Source organism: Lactuca saligna, chromosome 4, assembly GCF_052625555.1.
Source record: "Lactuca saligna cultivar CGN05327 chromosome 4, ASM5262555v1, whole genome shotgun sequence".
NCBI lineage: Eukaryota > Viridiplantae > Streptophyta > Magnoliopsida > Asterales > Asteraceae > Lactuca > Lactuca saligna.
The window spans coordinates 67,146,471-67,170,523 of record NC_136420.1 but is presented as its reverse complement, the minus strand read 5'-3'; the positions used below and the strand labels follow the sequence as shown (position 1 = coordinate 67,170,523).

Sequence of the window (24,053 nt, the reverse complement as noted above, 5' to 3'; positions counted from 1 at the left end):
ACTTAAAACATACACAACTTTTGATCCGTTGGAAGTTGCGATGTTCATCTTATATGCACCGAAAGCTCTCAAATGGCTGGAGCTCATGAAAAATTGACATGGATGGTTTGCATCAACCGATGGAGCCAATCTCTTCATTTTTATCACCAATTTTCGAATTTCCCTCAATTTTGTTACATTTTACATTTCATCTCTATTCAATTCTAATTCTAAATCAAGTGAAATCCATGAATTCTATCAATCAAGAGATATCAAATTTAATTTTGCAGACATTGTCAAATCCCATTACCAACCTTTAAATTCGGTTGGTCGGACGATAAAGCATTTTTCGACGTAGCTTGCATGGTGATTATTTGCATTATTTATATACTTTATGAGATTTTATGGGTAACTATTGTTTATGGGATATAAGGGAGGAGGTGGTGGCTGTGTGACGGTGGCAATGGTGGTTGTGGAGGTGGTAGAGAAAAGGGAGGTGGTGGCATTTCATATTCATATATAAATATTACTTTTACTGTCGCTTTCGCTTGTTATGCTGAAGGGCTTAAATAGCAATGAAAAAATATGATTAGATTCATTCTTTTGTTCTCAATGATGGATAAGTTCATTTAGATTTTAGACACATATGGAATAATTTGAACAAATTGTTCTACTAAGGGAACTTACTGAAATTGATATTTTTTTGCGCATGTACGGTAATACATATTTTCTATAATGTCACGTCTATTATAATTTAACTAAATTATCCTATAAAAGTGTGGTTAAAAATAACTTCTATTGTGTATATGGTTTAACAAAATTAATAAATGTTCGTATATAATTATTCATATGACCTTTGCCCGGCCCAGACGTCTATTATTTTATTTTTTTTTTTATATTTTACGTGTCGATTATAATTTAGTTAAATTCATCCAAAAAAACTTCAAGCAACCTCTATTGTGTATATCGGCTTAACAAAATTAATAGATGTTTGTACTGAGTTATTCATGTGAACTTTGCTTAGCCCAAACACCTTTTAATTTTTTATATTGTCGTGTCTATTATAATTTAATTAAATTAATCCAAAAAATGATGTTAAAATAACCTCTATTGCGTATAAGGGTGTTACACCACCTTAGTGTGATAATGAAGCAACACATAATATGACAAATAGTCCGTTTTTTTCATGAGCGAACTAAACATGTGAAAAAAGATTATTATTTTTTCCACGAAAGAGTTTAGTCTCAAGACAAAGAACCCCAATATATCATCGTTGCTGATATTTTCACCAAATTGCTCGAGGTTGAGCACTTCCATTATTTGCTATACAAGTTGGATGTTTGGAATCTCCAACGTTCCAATTTAAGGGGGGTGAAGAATTCACATTATATTTATCTTATCTAGTTTGTGTGATTATCCTTTTCTTTTAGAATAAGTTTCTTTTGATGATTTTAGCAAGATTCTTATATTTGTATTTATATCTCTTTGTTGGCGTTGAATGAAAATATCAAACTGTTCTGATTCTTAAACACATCTCTAAATTCTTTAGTATATAGTTCATTATCCGCTATCAGCTACCCGCTACCTGCTAAAACCTACCAGCTAGCTTGGCCGAACATGCCTTAAATCTATATCTTTTATGTTTAAATAAAGTACATAAGATAACTATTTAAGGAAACATAATATATCCTGATAAACACAATGAGATAAATACAAAAATATGTAATTATCTAACCACAACTCTTACCGAGGGAACTCTAGTCGTCGTCGAGGAGGAGGCTGAAGCAGTTCTCACCCCCGACAACAGGCTGCTCCGTTCAACGATGCTTACTCATCTCGCAACGCCCAATATGGGTGGGTATACATTCTGCCGCCTGCCTCTGATCATCACTTGTGGAATGTATCTGGTCAAACCTATAACCATGGGCTAATTATCATTTGTTCCCTCAATAGGCTTCTAATAACAACCCATTTTGGGGTAGGCCCACATCGAGCAGTTCAGGTCTCCTTGGAAGCAAGCCATCATCACCATCGTCAACTATTCTACAACCCCATGTGCAATATTCTAGATCAAATCAACCTCCTTTGGCATGGCTTGTAGTGATCAATCCACTTCATTACCAAATTTACTCGACACTATGTCTTTAAAAGAACCGGGAAATGGTGGATGGGTCATGGATATTGGAGCAACGGACCATATTCACACCAATGCAAGTATTACTTAAATCCATTTTTGATAATCATTATTATCCTCGTTCTATTTATGTTGGTAATGGTTCTGCCTGTTGTGACATCGGGACATTCCATTTTTCCTGTTCCAAATTATCACACTCTTCCTTTACAAAATGTCCTCATTATACCTAATATTATCAAAAATCTCATATATGTTTGCAAATTTACTACTCATAACAATTGCTCTTTGATTTTGATCCTTATGGTTTTACCATTCTTTATTATCAGACATGTGGTCCTCTCATCCGCGTGATAGCTCCGAGCCTCTTTATCCTATCACCAACTCCACAAGCCATGCATTCACCTCCACCTTTTCAACCACCTAGCACCAACGACTTGGTCATCCCGACGATCAAGTCTTGAAACATTTATTTTCTAGTAGTTCTATTTCTTGTCGCTTACCAAAAAATAATGTTATTTGTTAGGGTTGTCAACTTGGCAAACACACTAAACATTTATTTTATTTGACTGATTCTATTGTTTCTGAACCATTTGAGATTATTAATTATGATGTGTGTACATTTCTTATTTCTAGTAATGGTGGTTTACAATATTATGTTTTGTTTCTTGATCATTAAACTCACTATCTTTAGGTATATCCCATCAAACATATTCTTGATCATTAAACTCACTATCTTTAGGTATATCCCATCAAACATATATATGAAGTTTTTCAAAAATTCTTACACCTCTCAAATATAATAAAAAAACTCAATATGGTGGTATTATCAAACATCTTTAATGTGACAATGGGGAGAAAAAGGGGGGGGGGGGGGGATATAACAATAAACTCTTCCATGACCACCTTGCCTCATGTGGCTCTACCTTTTGTTTCTCGTGTCCGCACACCTCTCAATAAAATGGAAGATCTAAACGCATGATTCGTACTATCAATAACATGATGCAAACTTTTCTTTTTCACTCTCACTTTCCTCCTACCTTTTAGCTTAAGGCTCTTCACATGGCAGGCCACTTACTCAACCTCCTTCTATTTGTCTCTATCTTTAATGACACTCCTCACTATCATCTCTTCTGGCATCATCCCACTTATGTTCACCTACGTGTTTTTGGCTGCCTTTGCTTCCCTCATCTTCACACCACTCATAAATTCCAACTTCGTTCCACCCCATGCATTTCTCTTGACCACCCTACTCACTATCGGGGATTCCGCTGTTTTGATATCTCCACTCAAAAGATCATTATATCTCGACATGTTACATTTAATGAGTCTTTCTTTCCGTATAGCTCGATCACCCCTACCGATCCTCCTTTTTATGATTTCTTATCTGACTCGGATACATCTCCTAACCTTTATCAAATTCTTCATCCTTCCATACCTACAACCGAACCACCCACACCTCGAAATACTATAGAGTCCGAACCAACTTCTCTTAACGAGGATCATCCCCGTCTCCTCATCCTCCTCTCACTCATTACATGCACACTCGATCTCGAAGTGAAACTGTAAAACCCATTGACAGTCTAAACCTCCATTCTACCTCTATATCATTTCTCTCGAGGCCACACATATAGGCTTTGAAAGATCCAAATTGGCATAAATCCATGATTGAGGAATATAATGCTCTTATTACTAATGGTACTTGGGTTCTTGTACCACGTCTTTCAGGCGTTAACGTGGTGCGTTACATGTGGTTATTTAAATAGAAGTTCAATGCTGACGGTTCATTATCACGCTATAAAGCAAGTCTTGTGGCAAACAATCAAGGTCAACAATAGGGGATTGATTGTGATGATACCTTTTTCCCGATTGTCAAATCAACTACTATTCGTATTGTTCTTGGTCTGGCTATTTGCAGACACCGGCCGATTCACTAGCTTGATGTGAAGAATGTTTTTCTTCACGATCATCTTCAAGAGACTAAGTACATGCATCGGCCCCCGGACTTTCGAGATCTACAACATCCGAATAATGTATTTCACCTTCAACGATCCTTATACGACCTAAAACAGGCTCCTAGAGCCTGGTACTAGCGGTTCTCACAACATGCTTTTCACATGGGATTCAAACACAGTCTTACTGATTCCTTTCTCTTCATTTATCATCAGGGTACCGATACAACATATCTACTCCTATACATTGATGGCATCGTCTTGACTGCTTCATCCCCCACGGTTCTACAGTTAATTATAACTCAGGTTAGCAGAGAGTTTGCCATGACTGATCTTGGGGCTCTCAACTACGTTCTTGGGATCTCTACAACCCGTTCCCTGCAGGGTCTTTTCCTCTCTCAACGTAAGTATGCCTTTGAGATTCTCGAGTGCGCACATATACTCTAGTGCAATCCAGCTTGCACACCTGCTGAGGCCACCCATAACCTGGATGCTACTGGACCCCTGTCGTTGATCCATCGCTTTACCACAGCTTAGCCGGGGAACTTTAGTATCTCACATTGCCTTCGCTGTTCAACAAACTTTTCTGTTCATGCATGATCCTTGCGAACCTCACATGCATGCCCTTAAGCACATTCTGTGCTATCTTTGAAGGACTCTAGACCATGGCAAAACCACTATTGTTTATTGTGACATCAATGAGCAAAACACATCTAAATTGATATTCACTTTGTGCGCGACCTAGTTGCCCGTGGTCTTGTTCGTGTTTTTCATGTTCCGTCCTCAGCTCAGTATGCCAATATTTTTACCAAATGACTTCTGACTACTCTTTTCAATGAGTTCAAGACATTTTGAATATTCGAAACTCTCATCGTGATCAAACTGTGGGGGATGTTAGCGGACTCATATTCATGTTTTGTATTATGTATCAGTTGGTATTTAGCCCATTAGAAGTGTATGTATTGTTTGTATCGGCCCATGGCCTCCTTGTATTTATACCTTTGAGTAATGCAATGTTGATTACAAGGAAATCATTGATTATCAAAACCTAGCTAACATAGAGTTGGGTTGGCGGCTGTATTGTACTGTTGGGCCTTTAAGGTTAGAGTTTTTGTATGTATTTATGCAATAAGCAATACAAAGAAAAGGTTTTTATTAAACCCAATTAAGTTGTTAATACTTGTGCTTAATTTTTTTGTGTATATACACACACACATTCATCCCCTCAAAACCATATATTTTTGGTTGATTTCAAGGCTACGAAAGGATTAAAAAAGAAAGTTTTAAAGTAAAACTTCATGACTCAGACATAGTAATGAACTAAGAAACCACTATTATCAACGTAAGAATTTATTACTATCATTGTGTTGGAATTGGTTATTATTACCCATGTAATGAGAAACACAATCCAAGAGCTTCGTTTCCATGGATTTAAAGTGTTGTATTTGCATTTCCAATTCCATTTTCTCCTTTTTGAGGTTCTTGTTTTCTTCCATGAGTAAAACCATGTTCTCTTCTTCAATGGATGATGATGATGGTGTTTGATTATGATGATGATCGGTTTCTCCTGATGAAGGCTTCAGGTATGTGGGAAACACACTGGGCTCACATTTCTTTCTACTCATCTCCATAAGAAGGTGTCTGCAACCCTTTTGAAACTTCTCATGTTGAAATTCCCACCTCTTTGAAGCTGTTTTCTTAAATCCCTGTAAACCATTTTCTATCAAACTTTCTCATATGTATTTGTGTGTGTAGAATCAGATTTTTGCTCTCATAAAATTAGGTAACTTTTATATTTTATTCTTAAAATAGCTTTGTTGTAGCAATTATCCACACATTCTTCAAGAAATATAACATCGTCAATAATCACAAATTATAGTCAAATTTTACAAACACTATATATTAATATTAAATTATCAAAATTTTGAATTACAGAACATTCAAAGAGAACCAAAAGATTGAAGTCAATCAATCAACCAATGTGTTCTATTCTTCTAAAAGCCCCTAAATTCCACCATATATTCTAAAGGCACGTGGGTAAGAATCTTTGGCTTTCAACAGCCAAGACTTCCATGCCACAACAAAACAAACAGTATTAACACAAATGTAATTAAGCAAAATTTTGTTGTTGAATAAATATAATATTTTATCCATTTTTATTGTTTTCTATTACTAATCATAGAGAAATATTAACATATACCAATTTCAAATACAATTTTTTTTGAAATGGAGAAAAATCTATTTTAAAAAGACTAGCAAAGTGTTAGAGAAAAAAAAAAGACTACAAACTTTATCTCTGTCTTTAGTTCAAAGACTTAAATGTATCGGGAGAATCACGAAAGTGCTTCGGATGCATGATTGTTCCTTTTGGTCTATGCTAAAGGACAATTCAGATATAAAACTAATTGTTAACTTATTAAAAATTGCCTCTAAAATAAACTGTTAACTTATTATTAAATTGTATGTCAAGCTAAACGTTGTGTTTAATTTCAAATAGTTTTTATGGTATATTTTTATTGAAATTGAAAAATATTATTAGTTATATTAAAATTTCTCAAAACTTATTAAAAATTGCCTCTAAAAGAGCAAATATGGCGGCTACCACCAATTTAATCCGTTAAGTAGCAACAATCAACAATTAAAGATATATCACTGCACTTTTTTGTACACCGAAAGTTATTAACTTTTAAAAATATTATTTTAGAGAGCATTACAGAAAGATAATAATAATAATAATAATAATAATAATAATAAACCTCATCATTTAAGCCGCCTATAGCTACTTCACTCCGTTCTATGGCCATGTAGGAGGTAATCACAAAATCCTATAATAGTAATATTTTGGGTGTGTAAGTATTTACATCTCAGATCTTGATCTTCTCTTCTGTGTGAAATTTCACGATGATACAAATATAAGTTTATGGGGTACGTACTTTTGTAGATGTATAAATCAAAAGAACTGTATAACATGAGTTACAGAAGCCCTCATCTTTATTTTCCAACAAGATTCGTCAAAGACCGATCCAATTAAATACCAAAAAACTAATAGCATGCAAAAATCTAAATTCATTGATAATCATATATGCATGTTCTTGCAATGTAAAGATTTTCAATTAAATACTCTTAAAAATACGGTAGTAGTTTAATTGCAAATAATTAAGATATATATATATATATATATATATATATATATATATATATATATATATATATATATATATATATATATATATATATATATATATATATATAATACACATCGATGTAAATAACTCCTCCAATGGCTTTATGCTCACTTTCACAAATCATGAAGCTCCGCTTTTCCCTAAAGAACAAACCCATTTACCAACTAAAGATGGTCCAAGTTAACTTTTTATAACGGTTAGCTACATTTCCATACGTTTTGCACTTAGGGTTATAACTTAATCTTAACAATATATAAACATATACATGCATATGTACTTACATAATTAAAGATGACTTTATCTTAACAATATATAAACACGCACATGCATATGTACTTACATAAATAAAGATGGTCAAATTAGGTAGCTAGTCTCTTAGCCAAAAAGAATCTTACATGTTTAGCTAGCGCATTTAAGTAATGAGAAACACGGGTGGAATTTATATAACTATATAATATATATAGCATATGCTAACTTGAGATTAATGTAAAGAATGATCGATCAATTGTTCAAATGTATATGAATAAACAAAGAGTTTTAATGAAAACGTACGTACGTGTATGTGTGATACACATTCATTAGCATATAGTTCATACATCACACTCTAGATATAAAACAAAATATGATAAATATTGACTTTGAAAATCATACTTCTTAATTTTTTCGGTAGGTAAGGTTTAGGAAAAAGAATTTCCATTGTTTCATAAGACTAGCTAACTGACTAAGTAACCTTTGATTTTTCAGATAAATTTGTTAGAAATAATACTTGATTGCTATTTTCTTTTGTTATGAACAATGCTGTAAGTGCATTTTAATAAAACAAGATGAAGTAAAATTTATATCTCAAGGTAGTTAATTTTTAATTTTATTTTGGATTTTCGATAGAGTATCTTGGATTTGTTCGTGAAAAAAATCTGCAAAAATTGGCTCAGTTTATTATTAATACGATTTATTTAAACGAACCAATTTAATCATCATATTTTAAACAAAAACAAATCAAACAAATAATTCTCGCCTGCTATATTTGAAAAAGAGAGAGAGAGAGAGAGAGAGAGAGAGAGAGAGAGAGAGAGAGAGAGAGACAAGTGAAAACATACATAGGTATTGAGCTGACGAATGAAGCTTGAGAAGTTATTGTGTTTGAAGTAACGTGGCAACATATGCTCGGAGAACTCCGCCGGAGACCACACCACAAAACCATTCCCCTCCGTGTTCCATGACACAATCCGCCCTCCACCGCTGCAATTCTCTTCTCTCTCCTCTTCTTCCTCCAATAAATCGTAAGTCTTTGACAAAAACGGTGCTGGGAGTTTAGCCTTGGGCGATGCTGTGGTTGATCTCCGGCTAGATGTTGATGGATCTGGCGGATGATCGGCGTCCATGGTGATTTGAAGAGGTACGTTGATCTGCCGGCGAGTGAACGCCGAGAAAAGAGTTTAAGAAAGCCGAGGTTAATGAGAGTGGGGTATTTGTAGAGATAGGGAAGATGGCATGTCACATTTGTGATTTGTCTTTCGTTTTTGCCCTCAAGTGCATGCATGATACAATTTTAATAATTCCTTCCAAAAATACCCTACTCGTAAATTCTTATGATTTAGAAAAGATAATAACAACGAAATGTCAATATAACAAAATTTTGTAATTTTATACATTTAATTATTTTTTAACATTTGACCAATAAAAAAATAAAATGTTAAAAAATCATTAATGACCAATGAATTATTTTAAATGTTTAGAAAACATCACTTTACACTTTATTAAATAAACCATGAAAATTGTCCCAAATTTGTCCAGATGACATGTAATAGAAAGTACAACATGCTAACAACTTTCTTTTTTGTATAATTTTGACTAAAATTTTAAGCTATGTTGCAAATTTCTTCAATTTTTTATAACTTTCAACTCACATGTTTTTAAAAACTGTTTTTTTTTTTTTTTTTTTTTTTTTTTTTTTCCTATAAATTTTCTTGTTTACAACTTTTTACAAAAACTGTTTTTACATTTTTTTAGAAAGTTACTAATTTTATAACTTTTACAACTATTTGCACCATTTTTTTCTACACCGTAGTTTTTCTTTAAAAAATGAACTTGTATAAATAAAAATGTAAAAAATTGAAGCAAATTTATAAAATATGTTCCGGCCAAATTCGTAAAACATATCGAAATGTGTCTAGAATTATAAAAAAATGGTTATAGCATTTCACAATAATCAATTTTAGGATAAATTTTCATGGATCACTACAAAAAATTAATGTATTACCGGCAACATGCGTCGCCACTAAAAGTAGCATGTGTCATCGCTAATACTATTAGCGCCGACGTGTCGTCGCTAAAAGCATGAGTGGATCCTACGTAGAGCCTGTAGTAGCCCAGGATACCCCTCAAAAAAATTTCGGTAGTGTAATTTTTCTAGGAAAATTTCGTTTTATATCGTGTATATATACGTTTCCTTTCATTTATAAACACAAATAAACATGTGGCATGCTGGATAAGGCATCTAGTATCTAGAAGTCTTAGAGTATCTAGAAGCTTTATCCAACATGTGGTATGCTGGATGGCTTCTAGTATCTAGAAGCAGAGGTCTTATGATCAAATCTCCCTCATGTGTTCTTTGTTTACCTTTTATTTTTATTTTCCCAACTATTATATCCCAAATTATGATCAAATCTCCCTCATGTGTTCTTTGTTTACATTTTATTTTTATTTTCCCAACTATTATATCCCAAATCGTTAAATACATGTAAATTCAGTCATTTTCATCCATTATATTAACCTGATATCCTCATTCTTCATCTGATATCTGCTTTGATTCCCACATCGATTCAAGTATTAAAAGATACTTCAATTTTATGTTTATATAACAAGACTTGAGATTACCTAAGGATTCGATTAAGGTTTAGGTTTAAAACCAAACCGGGGAAACCCAAGTACCTCGGAAAAAAAAATTGGGATTCCCCTTTACTTTGACTCTGGCTCCGCCACTAGCTAAAAGGTCGCCACAGATTCTTTGTCGCTAATAATTAGTCTGTCGCCGCTAATGCTTCATGTCGCCACTAAAGAATTGTCGCCGCTAATGCTTCACGTTGCTACTAAAGTGTTGTCGTCGCTAATACCCATTTGTTGCCATTAAAGGCGTCGCCGGTATTGGTATTTTTTTTATTTCACCTTAGAAATAACTGTATATAAAGTATAAAAACAGCCATGATATTAAATAAATTAATCTTACATCCTTCCATTCCAAAATATAAATCCAACATCCGTTTAAAATACTCATCCAATTTAATATAATACAAAATATCAAAAATACTAGTATAAAATACTTACACAAACAAAACATACAAAAATCCTACAACTAGCTACTCGTCATCATCACTCTCATTGTTTCCTTCGGTTTCAGTTCGTTATGGCAACGAACGAAACCAATCTTCAAGTGCGGCACGACATGCCAAATCTTTTAATATTGTTTAAAACATTTACAACTACAAATAAAACAACATAACATTATAAGTTAAACCAACATTATAACATTCTATATACAAAACATACATGCTAAGTATAAAATATTGCATTGTGCAATAGCTAACAATTACCAAATTACAAAATATCATTATAGCATTGTATTTTCATAAACCAACAATTACCAAATTACACATATTGCATATAACACATTATAACATTGTACTATAACTAACAATTACCAAACTACAAAATACCATTATAGCATTGTACTTTCATAAACTTACAATTACCAAACTACACATATTGCATATAACACATTATACACTGTACTTTTTTTTTTTTCAATTATAGCATTGTATTTTCATAAATTAACAATTACCAAACATATAAACTATTATCAATCTAACAATTACCGACATTTGAAACTATTACTAAACCAACAATTACCAACATTTGGAACAATTACCAAAATTAAATAGTTGTTTCACCTGTGATTGTGGTGGTGGCTGTGTAAGTGGTTGTTCCTGATCGTACATCGACACCACCGTAGAAGGTTTACGTCCGATGCCTCTGATATGGCCTCGTCGAACACCCAATATTCTTTCAAAACAATTTTGTGTATTCTTTGATGTTAGACCGCTGACTTCAGAAGAAGCTTGAGTTTGTTGACAGATCTCAAGGAGTCAAGCATTCTGTATTTTCAAAAAATGATAATTATCATAAAAATTAGATTACTAAATAATCCTTGACAATATAAAAACTTATATGAAAATACAAATCAACCAATTACATATTGTTGCTCAACTGCATGACTACTAAATACCCCTTGACGATTAGTATTAGCCTTGCAAAATGCTTCGATTCGAGTGATGTCCTATATAACATTAAAAATTAGATTAATTATAATTTAATTAAATAGTTAAATATATCATAGCTTATTTCTTTGAAACATGCATTGCTATACAAGTACGATCCCCCTTTGTTTACAATTTGTTGTTGGGCACGAACTCCTTTGTTTTACGCCGAACACATTAAAAATTTGGACGTTTGAAAATGTTCGATTGCTTGCGCCTAATTTCACGTGACATACCATCGGGGGGGGGGGGGGTGCTAATGCCCTTGGGATATCTGTAAGCCCCCCGGCATTTAGAAAATAAGTACGCACTTTATTTTTTCGGCCTCTCTAAACTCTTTGTAAAGTCGCATCAGTGCTCTGCAACAACTGAGCACGTTTGGGATCCAAGTTAACCTTATCCAAATCAAACTTATTCTGCAAATATAAAAAAATTAGTTAATTAAATATCAATCACAACTAAACTTAAAATATTATCTAAGTTACCTTTAGATGCATGACTATGACATTCCTTAAACCGGGAGAAACATTCCCCCAACTGTCACACCCCCAAACCAAGGATGGCGGAAACGTCCGGGGGTGGAGGACTTCATGTAGAGTATCACAACAATGAGTATAATAGTGCTCAAAGTAAATACAACCAACACAAATATAATTGAAAACGTTACATCAAAGCACATGTTTACATGATTCACATCAATTACATTATAATACAAAATGAACTGTTTGACGATTTATCGTCCCATCCTCAAAACGTTGTTGATTTCCTGTTTTCACTGAATTCCTGAGAATACAAGTAGTTTTGAAAAGTGTCAACACAAAGGTTGGTGAGTTCATAAGAGATTTCGTTAGAAAAGTAAATCGTTTTCCTTGTAAAAGCGTCAGAATATGTATCCAGAAAATCCTATATTTTCTGTAAAATCTGTGTAAGGTAGTCTTATGACTGAAGACCAAAATGTATAAGTAATCTTTCTTATTAATAGAAAATGTTATGTATTTAAATGGACATGGACATGTTTGAACTAAATGAAATTTCTATATGTTCTCAGGTTTGTTAATACATTATATATACGTAGTCCTAAATTAGAGGACCGAGTAATAACAAGTATTGACCATACTTAAAAGTGTAAATGTGGTTTCGAATGATGTGTAGTCGTAACTACCAAAACCAAAAGTGTACAGTAATATCTGTACTCATAGAGATAAAAAGGTGATTTTGAATCGACATAAAACTCATTTAGGTTTTAAAAATAAAATCCCGTAAACTTATGGATTGTTCCCTATGTGAGCCGTTATAATCATACTATGACTATGTGAACCTGCCACGACGTTCTCAGTGTCGCGAAAAATAAAATGACATTTGTCACCCGTAGACCTGCAGGTCCAACTGTAGCTAGCAGCAAGGTGTGGGGTGTCAATCCCAATATAGATCTATATACAAGTATCACGTTCTCCCTCAAGGAGATTCTGATTATAACTACCAGGAATTATATTCCCGCACTCGGACGTACGGGGAGAGAGAGAGAGAGAGAGAGAGAGAGAGAAATAGAGAAACTCACAATATAGGATAACAAGTTTACGTTAAATGTGTGTGAATATAAATATTTCTTGTATGAATGTACCCTTCTTGTACGAGTGCGCAGAGTGATGTATCATAAACTATACCTATTATAGTTTATCTAAAATGTATGTAATATGTATGAATCCTTTTATGGAAATGTATTAGTGTTGTGAATTTATCAAACCATAGATTAACTTACGTGAAATGTGTGCGAATAGAAATCTTTCTTATATGAATGTACACTTCTGGTACGAGTGCGTAGAGTGATGTATCATAAACTATACCTATTACAGTTTATCTAAAATGTGTATAATATGTATGAACCCTTTTATGGAAATGTATTAGTGTTATAAATATATTCAAACTATACTTTTTATAGTTAAATAATACGTGTTCCAAAATGAATGGATAATATTTAATATGAATGTCTTAGTTTAAGTTCATAATGATAAACTAACTAGGAAACACATTCAAACATTAAAACTTATGATTATACACTTTGCTCAACATAATACAAAGTGTTATGATATTTACATGTTGTTGGTAAAATTTAGCAATTCTGCCCTGTTTTGGAAAAATCATAGAAAAATCATACGAAGTCGAAAACTAGATCCGTAAATTCTGAGAGTTCACAAAATGTGTCTAGTTTGCTCATAATTTTTATCACAATTTATAATGACCTCTAACTTAGGTGAAAAAGTCCATAATCACAGACTGGTCCGGATTGTTGTTTGAAGTGATAGGCAGTTTTGTAAAAATCGCCATAAATTGTAGAAAAATCGTATGGAGATGTGCAAGTAGCCATTTTAAAGCTAAAAACTTGAACTATTTGCACCTTGTACAGTTTTGAAAACAAAAATGTGTAAGATGCCCAAAACAGTCCGTGAATGGAGTTGAACTTTTCTGATGAAGGCTGTTAGAAAACTTTTGATAGGTTCTTAGTGTTTTAACTTGTATTCACCCCCTGAAAACTTGAGAAATCATGAAAATGTAGGGGTATGAACTCACCTTGAGTGATTTCAGTAGATGATTGTTGAAGAATGGAAGTGTTTAATTCAAGAACACTTGGAGATGCCTTGAAGGTTTTCGAGAATCTAACATCATAGTTAGGGAGTTTGTGTAAGCAACCAAAGATTTGAGTAAAATGAAGCGAAATAATAATAGGGAGGATGAATTTTTACTTACTAAGTGTGGAAGAACACTTGAATCCAGCCTTGGATCTCGAAAATTTGTGTAGAAGAGTTTGAGAGAAAGAGTGATGTTTGTTACCTAGTGGGATGAGAGAAATGAGAGAAAATGAGGAGTGTGGTTGATTGTTCCAGCTCAAAAACGTGGGAGTGAGTGAAATTTGAGTGTAAGGGAACATTGAAGTGACATAGGTAAGGTGGGGAGGTATGGCTGGTCATAGAGTGGGTGTGGGGTGGTTGCTTGTGACTGCGGATCAATGACACTGCTTTGAATGCGAAGTTGGATTTAGCTTTGCTATAAGTTTCAATCGATTTTGAAATTGAGTATTGTTCGCATTTGTATGAGTGTAGTCGATGAATCGATAAAGCAAGAACATATGAGTTTTGATTCGCAATTGGATTGATGATTGAGGGATGATTCGTGAAGAAAAAACACGAAGTCAAGGACTATGAAACTGTTGTTTGCAAGAATTTAAAAACTCGATTGTGGAGTTGTTGATGCTCATTTTGCGAAAGTAAAACAATCGAGTGTTCGCATCTATGAATCAATTTGAAGTCAATTGGGTTAATATTCGCATATGGGTTCGACATATGAATTTTTGATTTCGCAAGTTTAGAGTTCATGAACTAAACTGTGTTCGCATTTTTTTTTTTTTTGGAATGAAAATTTTGTGAATCGCATTTGATTTATTTGGTTAAAATGCGAAGGTGATTAATGCGAAGGGATGCGAAAGGTGTAAAAATGAAAATGCGAAGTATTTCACAGTAGAATGCGAATTGGGGAAGAAAACAGAAGATTTCAATTATTGTCCCTGGAGTTTCGCATTTTTGGAATGAAAATTTTGTGAATCGCATTTGATTTATTTGGTTAAAATGCGAAGGTGATTAATGCGAAGGGATGCGAAAGGTGTAAAAATGAAAATGCGAAGTATTTCTCAGTAGAATGCGAATTGGGGAAGAAAACAGAAGATTTCAATTATTGTCCCTGGAGTTTCGCATTTTTGGAATGAAAATTTTGTGAATCGCATTTGATTTATTTGGTTAAAATGCGAAGGTGATTAATGCGAAGGGATGCGAAAGGTGTAAAAATGAAAATGCGAAGTATTTCTCAGTAGAATGCGAATTGGGGAAGAAAACAGAAGATTTCAATTATTGTCCCTGGAGTTTCGCATTTTTGGAATGAAAATTTTGTGAATCGCATTTGATTTATTTGGTTAAAATGCGAAGGCTTAGGAAATTTTTTTAACACAAACTTTTCTCCTGTGATGTTTTCCCATTATCATAACAAGTTATACAATACGAACATAACACTTACCCTAATACATAAGGTTAGTTGAGCTGACCGGTTTGACTCGTTGACTTTATTTGACTTTGAATTGACCAGAATTTGATGGTTGTCACATCATCCCCCCGTTAAAGGGAATTTCGTCCCGAAATTTGAAGTTAGGCAAGGGGGTAGGCATGAATAATCAAGCCGAGAAGTGAGGATACTTCCTAATCGACTGACTCATGCGCTCCCATGTGACTCTAGGTCCGTGGTTAATATTCCAGCGAACTTTCACTAATGGGAAGTGGCGTTGTTTCATCCGCTTGAACTCGATCCATGGTCACCATGGTTCTTCTAAGAAGGTGAGGCTCTTGTGGAACTCGATCTCGTCGAGGGGAATTGCAAGAGTCTCGTCGGATAGGTACTTCTTGTAAATTTGGGACGTGTTGGGTAGAGTGTACTTTACCAAACTCGCGGGAGTAGATTGAAGGAGCGAGTTACAGGGCTGATTCTGACAAGAATCTCGAAAGACACAATTATTCGGGGTGTTGGCTTTCCATGCTTTCCGAAGCGTACTAAGCCTTCCCAGAGTGAGTGTCTCTAGAGGAATTTGATCAGTTATACCGGCGTTCTAAAGGTTTCTTCCTCTTGCTTCTCTTCCTGTCAAGGGTTGCTTCCTTTTGGGTCAAAGTTGGGAGGGGTTTCGTATTTTTCGAGAAGTTCCAAAGGAACTAAGACAGTAGGTCAGCAAGACCCAAAATCTTGGCGTATTTCTGCTAACACCTTCGGTGCTGACTGTTTCTCAATGGTTTTGATCAATTGAAAGGTTCCTTATGAATTTCCACCCTGGGTAACGATGTGTCTTGAGAATTGAACTCCTCAATTCCTAAACTCGTATCTGGAGAACTTCGGGTAATACTTCTCTTATCGTATTTCTTCCGTGGTTTGTTGTAGCTGCTCTCCTTGGTTTCCTTCTTACTACGAGGGTAGATAAGTAAGTCATTTGTAATGACGATGATGAACTGATCCTAGCAAGAAGGGTATATCCTATTTATTACGTTCATGAATCCAACGAGTGGGTCTGGTCCTATCCGAGGGTTATCACAACGAACCTTCGACATCTTTATCGAAATTGGAGGATTATTCTTGGATATCCTTCTTCCATACTCGTGACTGGTGATATTCAGATCTCAGGCCCAATTCCTGAAGGGTACCTCGTTTCTTGAGGTTGGTCGGCCTATTCGTCAATGCGAGGCAGATAGTAAAGGTTTCTATTAGAGATGTTGTCGGGGCCTCTGAAATCGATGGGATTGTGAGCAATTTGTCTTTCTAATTGTAGAATAAGACGAGAGCTTTTCATGGTGAGAAACTTGGTTCTTCAATTTCACTGTTGAGTAGTTCGACAGGTTTGACCTGACAGCTCTTGTAGCTCGGTAGGAAGTATGTGGGTTTGGTTTACACGACTAGGCCTTTTTGAATGGTAGGACATTTACTCGTCCTTCTGGGCAACCTTGGCCTGAAGTTCATGGCAAGATTCGTACCTGGTTGTATCCATCCCAAGCTTCCTTGCTTGAACTTTGTCTGTTGTATGCATGACCTTCCCGAAAGGTCTCCTGTAAATACTTGTGATAGGGCTTTATGAAGTATAACACTCCTCTGGTGCGTGTTTTGGAGTTCCACAGCGAGAGATGACCCAAGGGTCCGTGCTGGATATTTATGAGAGACGATGGTTTCGATATTCAGGGGGTTAGGCGAAAGGCCCTTTTGTAGTCGTTAAATCGGGAAGACGAGGGCTATATAAATCAAAATTGAATAACGACAACACTATCTTTTTAGATAACATGAGATAAGTTGTATACAAAGGAAGAGATCAATAGAGTGATAGAGTGTCCTGTATTTCTTTTCTGTGTGTTCCGTTTTGTTTGATGTTATGATTATCGTAGATGATTCCTACTACAGTGTCTAGCACTGGTAGTGGGTGTGTTTTCGATAGCCAGTAATGATACTTGATATCATGACTCCTGAAAGGTCTCCTTACGATCGAGCGGTATATGATTGTCGTATGTAAATTGACATCGTGAAATTTGTCGAGTGGGTGACCCCACTCAACCCCTAATACTAGACATGGAATCGGAGTCAGGATGGAATTATCTATTTCAAGACTTAAGTATTTTGATTTTAAATTATCCCCGATGTATGGACAAAGTCATTACAACTTACAGGTAATGCTCCTAAGGTCACATATAAATGTCTTTGGTTTGATTTGTATGAGAGAGAAAATATTTTAGCTACTTTTTAGAAAGAAGGTTACTTTAGTAAGTGTACCAAATTCATTACAAACATATAGTACTTAAACGTTTTATCGTTGGGAACATTACAAAAGTCCTAACATGGTTCCCTTGCTGCTCCTGTTGGTGTGTCCATCACATTCCTACTGTTCCTTCGTCGTTCTTCTCAGTTGGACATTCTCTCTTGAAGTGTCCCGTTTCACCGCATAGGTAGCATACTGGGCCTACCTTGGTGCAGTTGATTGAAGGGAGGTGATGGGCCGAGGCCCTACAGAAACGAACGGTATGCCCTTTCCTGTTGCAGTTTTTACAGTGCATCTCCCGGCAAGCCCCATGGTGATGAAAACCACATTTGTTGCACTTTGGGAGTGATCCCTTATATGGTCTGGCAGGCATTTGGGTGGCAGACCCCGAGGCTAGTGTCGAGGCATTTGTCATGACTGTTGTTGTAATGGTAGAGGCGGCCTTAGGCTGTTGTCTTTTAGTGTATCCCTTTGATTGGTGGCGCTTTTTCATGTCCCAAAACTTTCTCTTCTTGTTCGAAGGTTCGTGGCCTGATGAATTTTTGATGGTAGGTACCCATTGGTGTCCCTGATTGTTACCACAATTTGTATTGCAAGTATCGCTTCCACCCTTGTTGATGTTGTTAGTATTGAAATGCACCATGACGGCTGCCACGGCTGCCGTGACTGCAGCTTGAAATGTAGCAACGTCTATCTGAAGTGTTGGTGTCTTGCTAGTTGGTTTGTTGCCTCTTGGTGGAGACATAGCTCTGTTTCATGACGAAAAACGACTTCGTTAGTGGAAATGATTGTCTTAAGTGCATCTTTACAATTTATATTTACGCATATAAATTTTTGCACATTACTGTACTATCCTTAGTGTCTCTGCTAACGCTCCCGAGATAGAGTTATGGCAGTAGGTAGGAGTAGGTTTCATACGGACGTTAAGCTTTACTCCTCTTAGAATCATGTTCGTCCGAACACCTTGGCTGAGGAATTTCGATGGGATTCCGGTGCATTAGTGCTGGTATGATAGCACCCATAGGTCTATGAAGAAGAAACTTCTCAACTAATGTTAAAAGGGTGAGACGATAATGAGTTTATAGAATGGCTATATGTCGCGAGTTTTCTAACTAAGTTTATCTCATATCGATTTGTATCAAAGTTCGGTTGTTTAGGGTGTTCTGAAAACAATTATAATGAGATTCTTTGTATAATAAACTCATGTATTTTAGTAGTTCGGTATTCAAGTGAAACCTTATACTTGACCCAAGCTAAGTCCTTATCACGACCTATTGATGTGTGCTTAGTTATATAATTAAGGCTAGTTAGTCCTTCGAGTCTGATAGGTACATCCTAAGCCCATCTTGTTAATATGACTCTAGAAATCATGGTTTCAGTGAAAATTTTTGACCTCAATGCAGGTCTACTTCACATTCGTGCATGGGCGGGTTTTGATAGAGGATAGATTTCTCGATTAGAATGACCACTTAATTTGTTGTGTCGCGATTTCACTTACAATAGAGTAGCACCAACACATACTTATGAAGTTAATTTACCAGGTCTGGTGAGCGGTACGAACTCTACTTACGATGATCCATCCCTTGTGATGCCTGAGGCAAGGTCGATGTAGTTTTGTAGCTTTGCCAATCAGCGCTTGGCTACAATCATCCTTTCTTTGAATGCTGTGTGTCCTACCCTTTTTCTCTCTTTCCTCTTCACGAGTGGTGATAAGGTTCTGGAAAGAGAGTTGGTCTCGGGAATAGTAGTATAATTCTGAGTCACCGGTACATGAGATGATGGGGTTTATAGTGGCGCGCAGTTTTCTGAACTCAGATTGTAGTCTTCCTGTTTTGATCCCCGATGATCGTGATCTGCCGGGTCTTTGCCGGGAGGGCTCTGTCCGTCAGTCCCCCGTGGTTGAGGTCATAGCACCCTCGTTGGTCTCCACATGGTGGTTGTTGTCATTGTTGTCGACATTCAACTCTCGATCACGATTTCCCAACGGGTCACAGGTTCATTATAGTCGAAACGGTTCACGGAACCCTTGCTATGCATGGAGGATTGATTACCTCCGGTCCCGCTTATGATTCTTCTCATAATCGTTCACCATTCCTCGAGTTCGGATTAGAAAAGTAAGGGTCGTCCGGTAAGTAGGATTTTGCTATGCCGTATTTGCGAGAATAGGAGGGGAGGAGATAAGTACTATGCGTCTAACTCTATTATCAATTACTTAGAGGGGTGATCCTTATTAGTTACTTCTATAATGACGTAGTGCATACTAATTACATATAACAAGATACGATAGACCTTTGAATAAGTGATCCCACTCTAAGTCCACATCCAAACAAGGAAAAGGAAGTAAAGTAATGACCACAAATTCTATGTCTATAATTTCTAAGTTATATAACCTTAAAGTATCCACTTAGGGACTATAGACCTATTATTAAGGATCTATTTAGTTTTCATATAAGTTATGATATTACAAAATACTCCTATAGTATTTTAAACTCATGTTCTGTTCTACTGTTCTTATTGTGGTAGTGTTGGTAAGTTTTTAGACTTGTCGACATATCACAACTATTCTTGGGCATGTGCTAATCACTCCTCGGACCAGCATAGTTGATCAGGCTATGCCACTCCCAAGACTGACCATACATCCCCGAGCTTACCTGTGATATTCGACAATCATTACTTTTGTTTTGTTCTAGAGTGGTGCTGACCTTAGTATGTATGTATGCATGTATACCTTTAATAAGAAACTTTTTGTTTCTAAAAGTATAGTTGTTTTGAAACTTTAAATCAGAGACTTAGTCCCAATGCATTTATAGTTTGTATATCTTATGTGGTTTGATATACTGAGTTCACTATAAACAATGCTCTGATACCAATCTGTCACACCCCCAAACCAAGGATGGCGGAAACGTCCGGGGGTGGAGGACTTCATGTAGAGTATCACAACAATGAGTATAATAGTGCTCAAAGTAAATACAACCAACACAAATATAATTGAAAACGTTACATCAAAGCACATGTTTACATGATTCACATCAATTACATTATAATACAAAATGAACTGTTTGACGATTTATCGTCCCATCCTCAAAACGTTGTTGATTTCCTGTTTTCACTGAATTCCTGAGAATACAAGTAGTTTTGAAAAGTGTCAACACAAAGGTTGGTGAGTTCATAAGAGATTTCGTTAGAAAAGTAAATCGTTTTCCTTGTAAAAGCGTCAGAATATGTATCCAGAAAATCCTATATTTTCTGTAAAATCTGTGTAAGGTAGTCTTATGACTGAAGACCAAAATGTATAAGTAATCTTTCTTATTAATAGAAAATGTTATGTATTTAAATGGACATGGACATGTTTGAACTAAATGAAATTTCTATATGTTCTCAGGTTTGTTAATACATTATATATACGTAGTCCTAAATTAGAGGACCGAGTAATAACAAGTATTGACCATACTTAAAAGTGTAAATGTGGTTTCGAATGATGTGTAGTCGTAACTACCAAAACCAAAAGTGTACAGTAATATCTGTACTCATAGAGATAAAAAGGTGATTTTGAATCGACATAAAACTCATTTAGGTTTTAAAAATAAAATCCCGTAAACTTATGGATTGTTCCCTATGTGAGCCGTTATAATCATACTATGACTATGTGAACCTGCCACGACGTTCTCAGTGTCGCGAAAAATAAAATGACATTTGTCACCCGTAGACCTGCAGGTCCAACTGTAGCTAGCAGCAAGGTGTGGGGTGTCAATCCCAATATAGATCTATATACAAGTATCACGTTCTCCCTCAAGGAGATTCTGATTATAACTACCAGGAATTATATTCCCGCACTCGGACGTACGGGGAGAGAGAGAGAGAGAGAGAGAGAGAGAGAGAGAGAGAGAAATAGAGAAACTCACAATATAGGATAACAAGTTTACGTTAAATGTGTGTGAATATAAATATTTCTTGTATGAATGTACCCTTCTTGTACGACTGCGCAGAGTGATGTATCATAAACTATACCTATTATAGTTTATCTAAAATGTATGTAATATGTATGAATCCTTTTATGGAAATGTATTAGTGTTGTGAATTTATCAAACCATAGATTAACTTACGTGAAATGTGTGCGAATAGAAATCTTTCTTATATGAATGTACACTTCTGGTACGAGTGCGTAGAGTGATGTATCATAAACTATACCTATTACAGTTTATCTAAAATGTGTATAATATGTATGAACCCTTTTATGGAAATGTATTAGTGTTATAAATATATTCAAACTATACTTTTTATAGTTAAATAATACGTGTTCCAAAATGAATGGATAATATTTAATATGAATGTCTTAGTTTCAGTTCATAATGATAAACTAACTAGGAAACACATTCAAACATTAAAACTTATGATTATACACTTTGCTCAACATAATACAAAGTGTTATGATATTTACATGTTGTTGGTAAAATTTAGCAATTCTGCCCTGTTTTGGAAAAATCATAGAAAAGTCATACGAAGTCGAAAACTAGATCCGTAAATTCTGAGAGTTCACAAAATGTGTCTAGTTTGCTCATAATTTTTATCACAATTTATAATGACATCTAACTTGGGTGAAAAAGTCCATAATCACAGACTGGTCCGGATTGTTGTTTGAAGTGATAGGCAGTTTTGTAAAAATCGCCATAAATTGTAGAAAAATCGTATGGAGATGTGCAAGTAGCCATTTTAAAGCTAAAAACTTGAACTATTTGCACCTTGTACAGTTTTGAAAACAAAAATGTGTAAGATGCCCAAAACAGTCCGTGAATGGAGTTGAACTTTTCTGATGAAGGCTGTTAGAAAACTTTTGATAGGTTCTTAGTGTTTTAACTTGTATTCACCCCCTGAAAACTTGAGAAATCATGAAAATGTAGGGGTATGAACTCACCTTGAGTGATTTCAGTAGATGATTGTTGAAGAATGGAAGTGTTTAATTCAAGAACACTTGGAGATGCCTTGAAGGTTTTCGAGAATCTAACATCATAGTTAGGGAGTTTGTGTAAGCAACCAAAGATTTGAGTAGAATGAAGCGAAATAATAATAGGGAGGATGAATTTTTACTTACTAAGTGTGGAAGAACACTTGAATCCAGCCTTGGATCTCGAAAATTTGTGTAGAAGAGTTTGAGAGAAAGAGTGATGTTTGTTACCTAGTGGGATGAGAGAAATGAGAGAAAATGAGGAGTGTGGTTGATTGTTCTAGCTCAAAAACGTGGGAGTGAGTGAAATTTGAGTGTAAGGGAACATTGAAGTGACATAGGTAAGGTGGGGAGGTATGGCTGGTCATAGAGTGGGTGTGGGGTGGTTGCTTGTGACTGCGGATCAATGACACTGCTTTGAATGCGAAGTTGGATTTAGCTTTGCTATAAGTTTCAATCGATTTTGAAATTGAGTATTGTTCGCATTTGTATGAGTGTAGTCGATGAATCGATAAAGCAAGAACATATGAGTTTTGATTCGCAATTGGATTGATGATTGAGGGATGATTCGTGAAGAAAAAACGCGAAGTCAAGGACTATGAAACTGTTGTTTGCAAGAATTTAAAAACTCGATTGTGAAGTTGTTGATGCTCATTTTGCGAAAGTAAAACAATCGAGTGTTCGCATCTATGAATCAATTTGAAGTCAATTGGGTTAATATTCGCATATGGGTTCGACATATGAATTTTTGATTTCGCAAGTTTAGAGTTCATGAACTAAACTGTGTTCGCATTTTTTTTTTTTTTGGAATGAAAATTTTGTGAATCGCATTTGATTTATTTGGTTAAAATGCGAAGGTGATTAATGCGAAGGGATGCGAAAGGTGTAAAAATGAAAATGCGAAGTATTTCACAGTAGAATGCGAATTGGGGAAGAAAACAGAAGATTTCAATTATTGTCCCTGGAGTTTCGCATTTTTGGAATGAAAATTTTGTGAATCGCATTTGATTTATTTGGTTAAAATGCGAAGGTGATTAATGCGAAGGGATGCGAAAGGTGTAAAAATGAAAATGCGAAGTATTTCTCAGTAGAATGCGAATTGGGGAAGAAAACAGAAGATTTCAATTATTGTCCCTGGAGTTTCGCATTTTTGGAATGAAAATTTTGTGAATCGCATTTGATTTATTTGGTTAAAATGCGAAGGTGATTAATGCGAAGGGATGCGA

At 35.3% G+C, this 24,053-nt stretch overlaps 1 protein-coding gene across 1 annotated transcript; it reads right to left on the bottom strand.

The window, feature by feature from the left end:
• Window positions 1-5,198: 5,198 nt before the first annotated feature.
• LOC145038589 (putative heat stress transcription factor B-4a) lies at window positions 5,199-8,758 on the bottom strand. The gene is made up of 2 exons (XM_078986900.1): window positions 8,345-8,758; window positions 5,199-5,768 (listed from the first exon to the last, which is right to left on the bottom strand). The coding sequence occupies exons 1-2, from the start codon at window positions 8,627-8,629 to the stop codon at window positions 5,400-5,402; spliced, it is 654 nt and encodes a 217-aa protein (XP_078843026.1). The 5' UTR covers window positions 8,630-8,758; the 3' UTR covers window positions 5,199-5,399.
• Window positions 8,759-24,053: the final 15,295 nt, after the last annotated feature.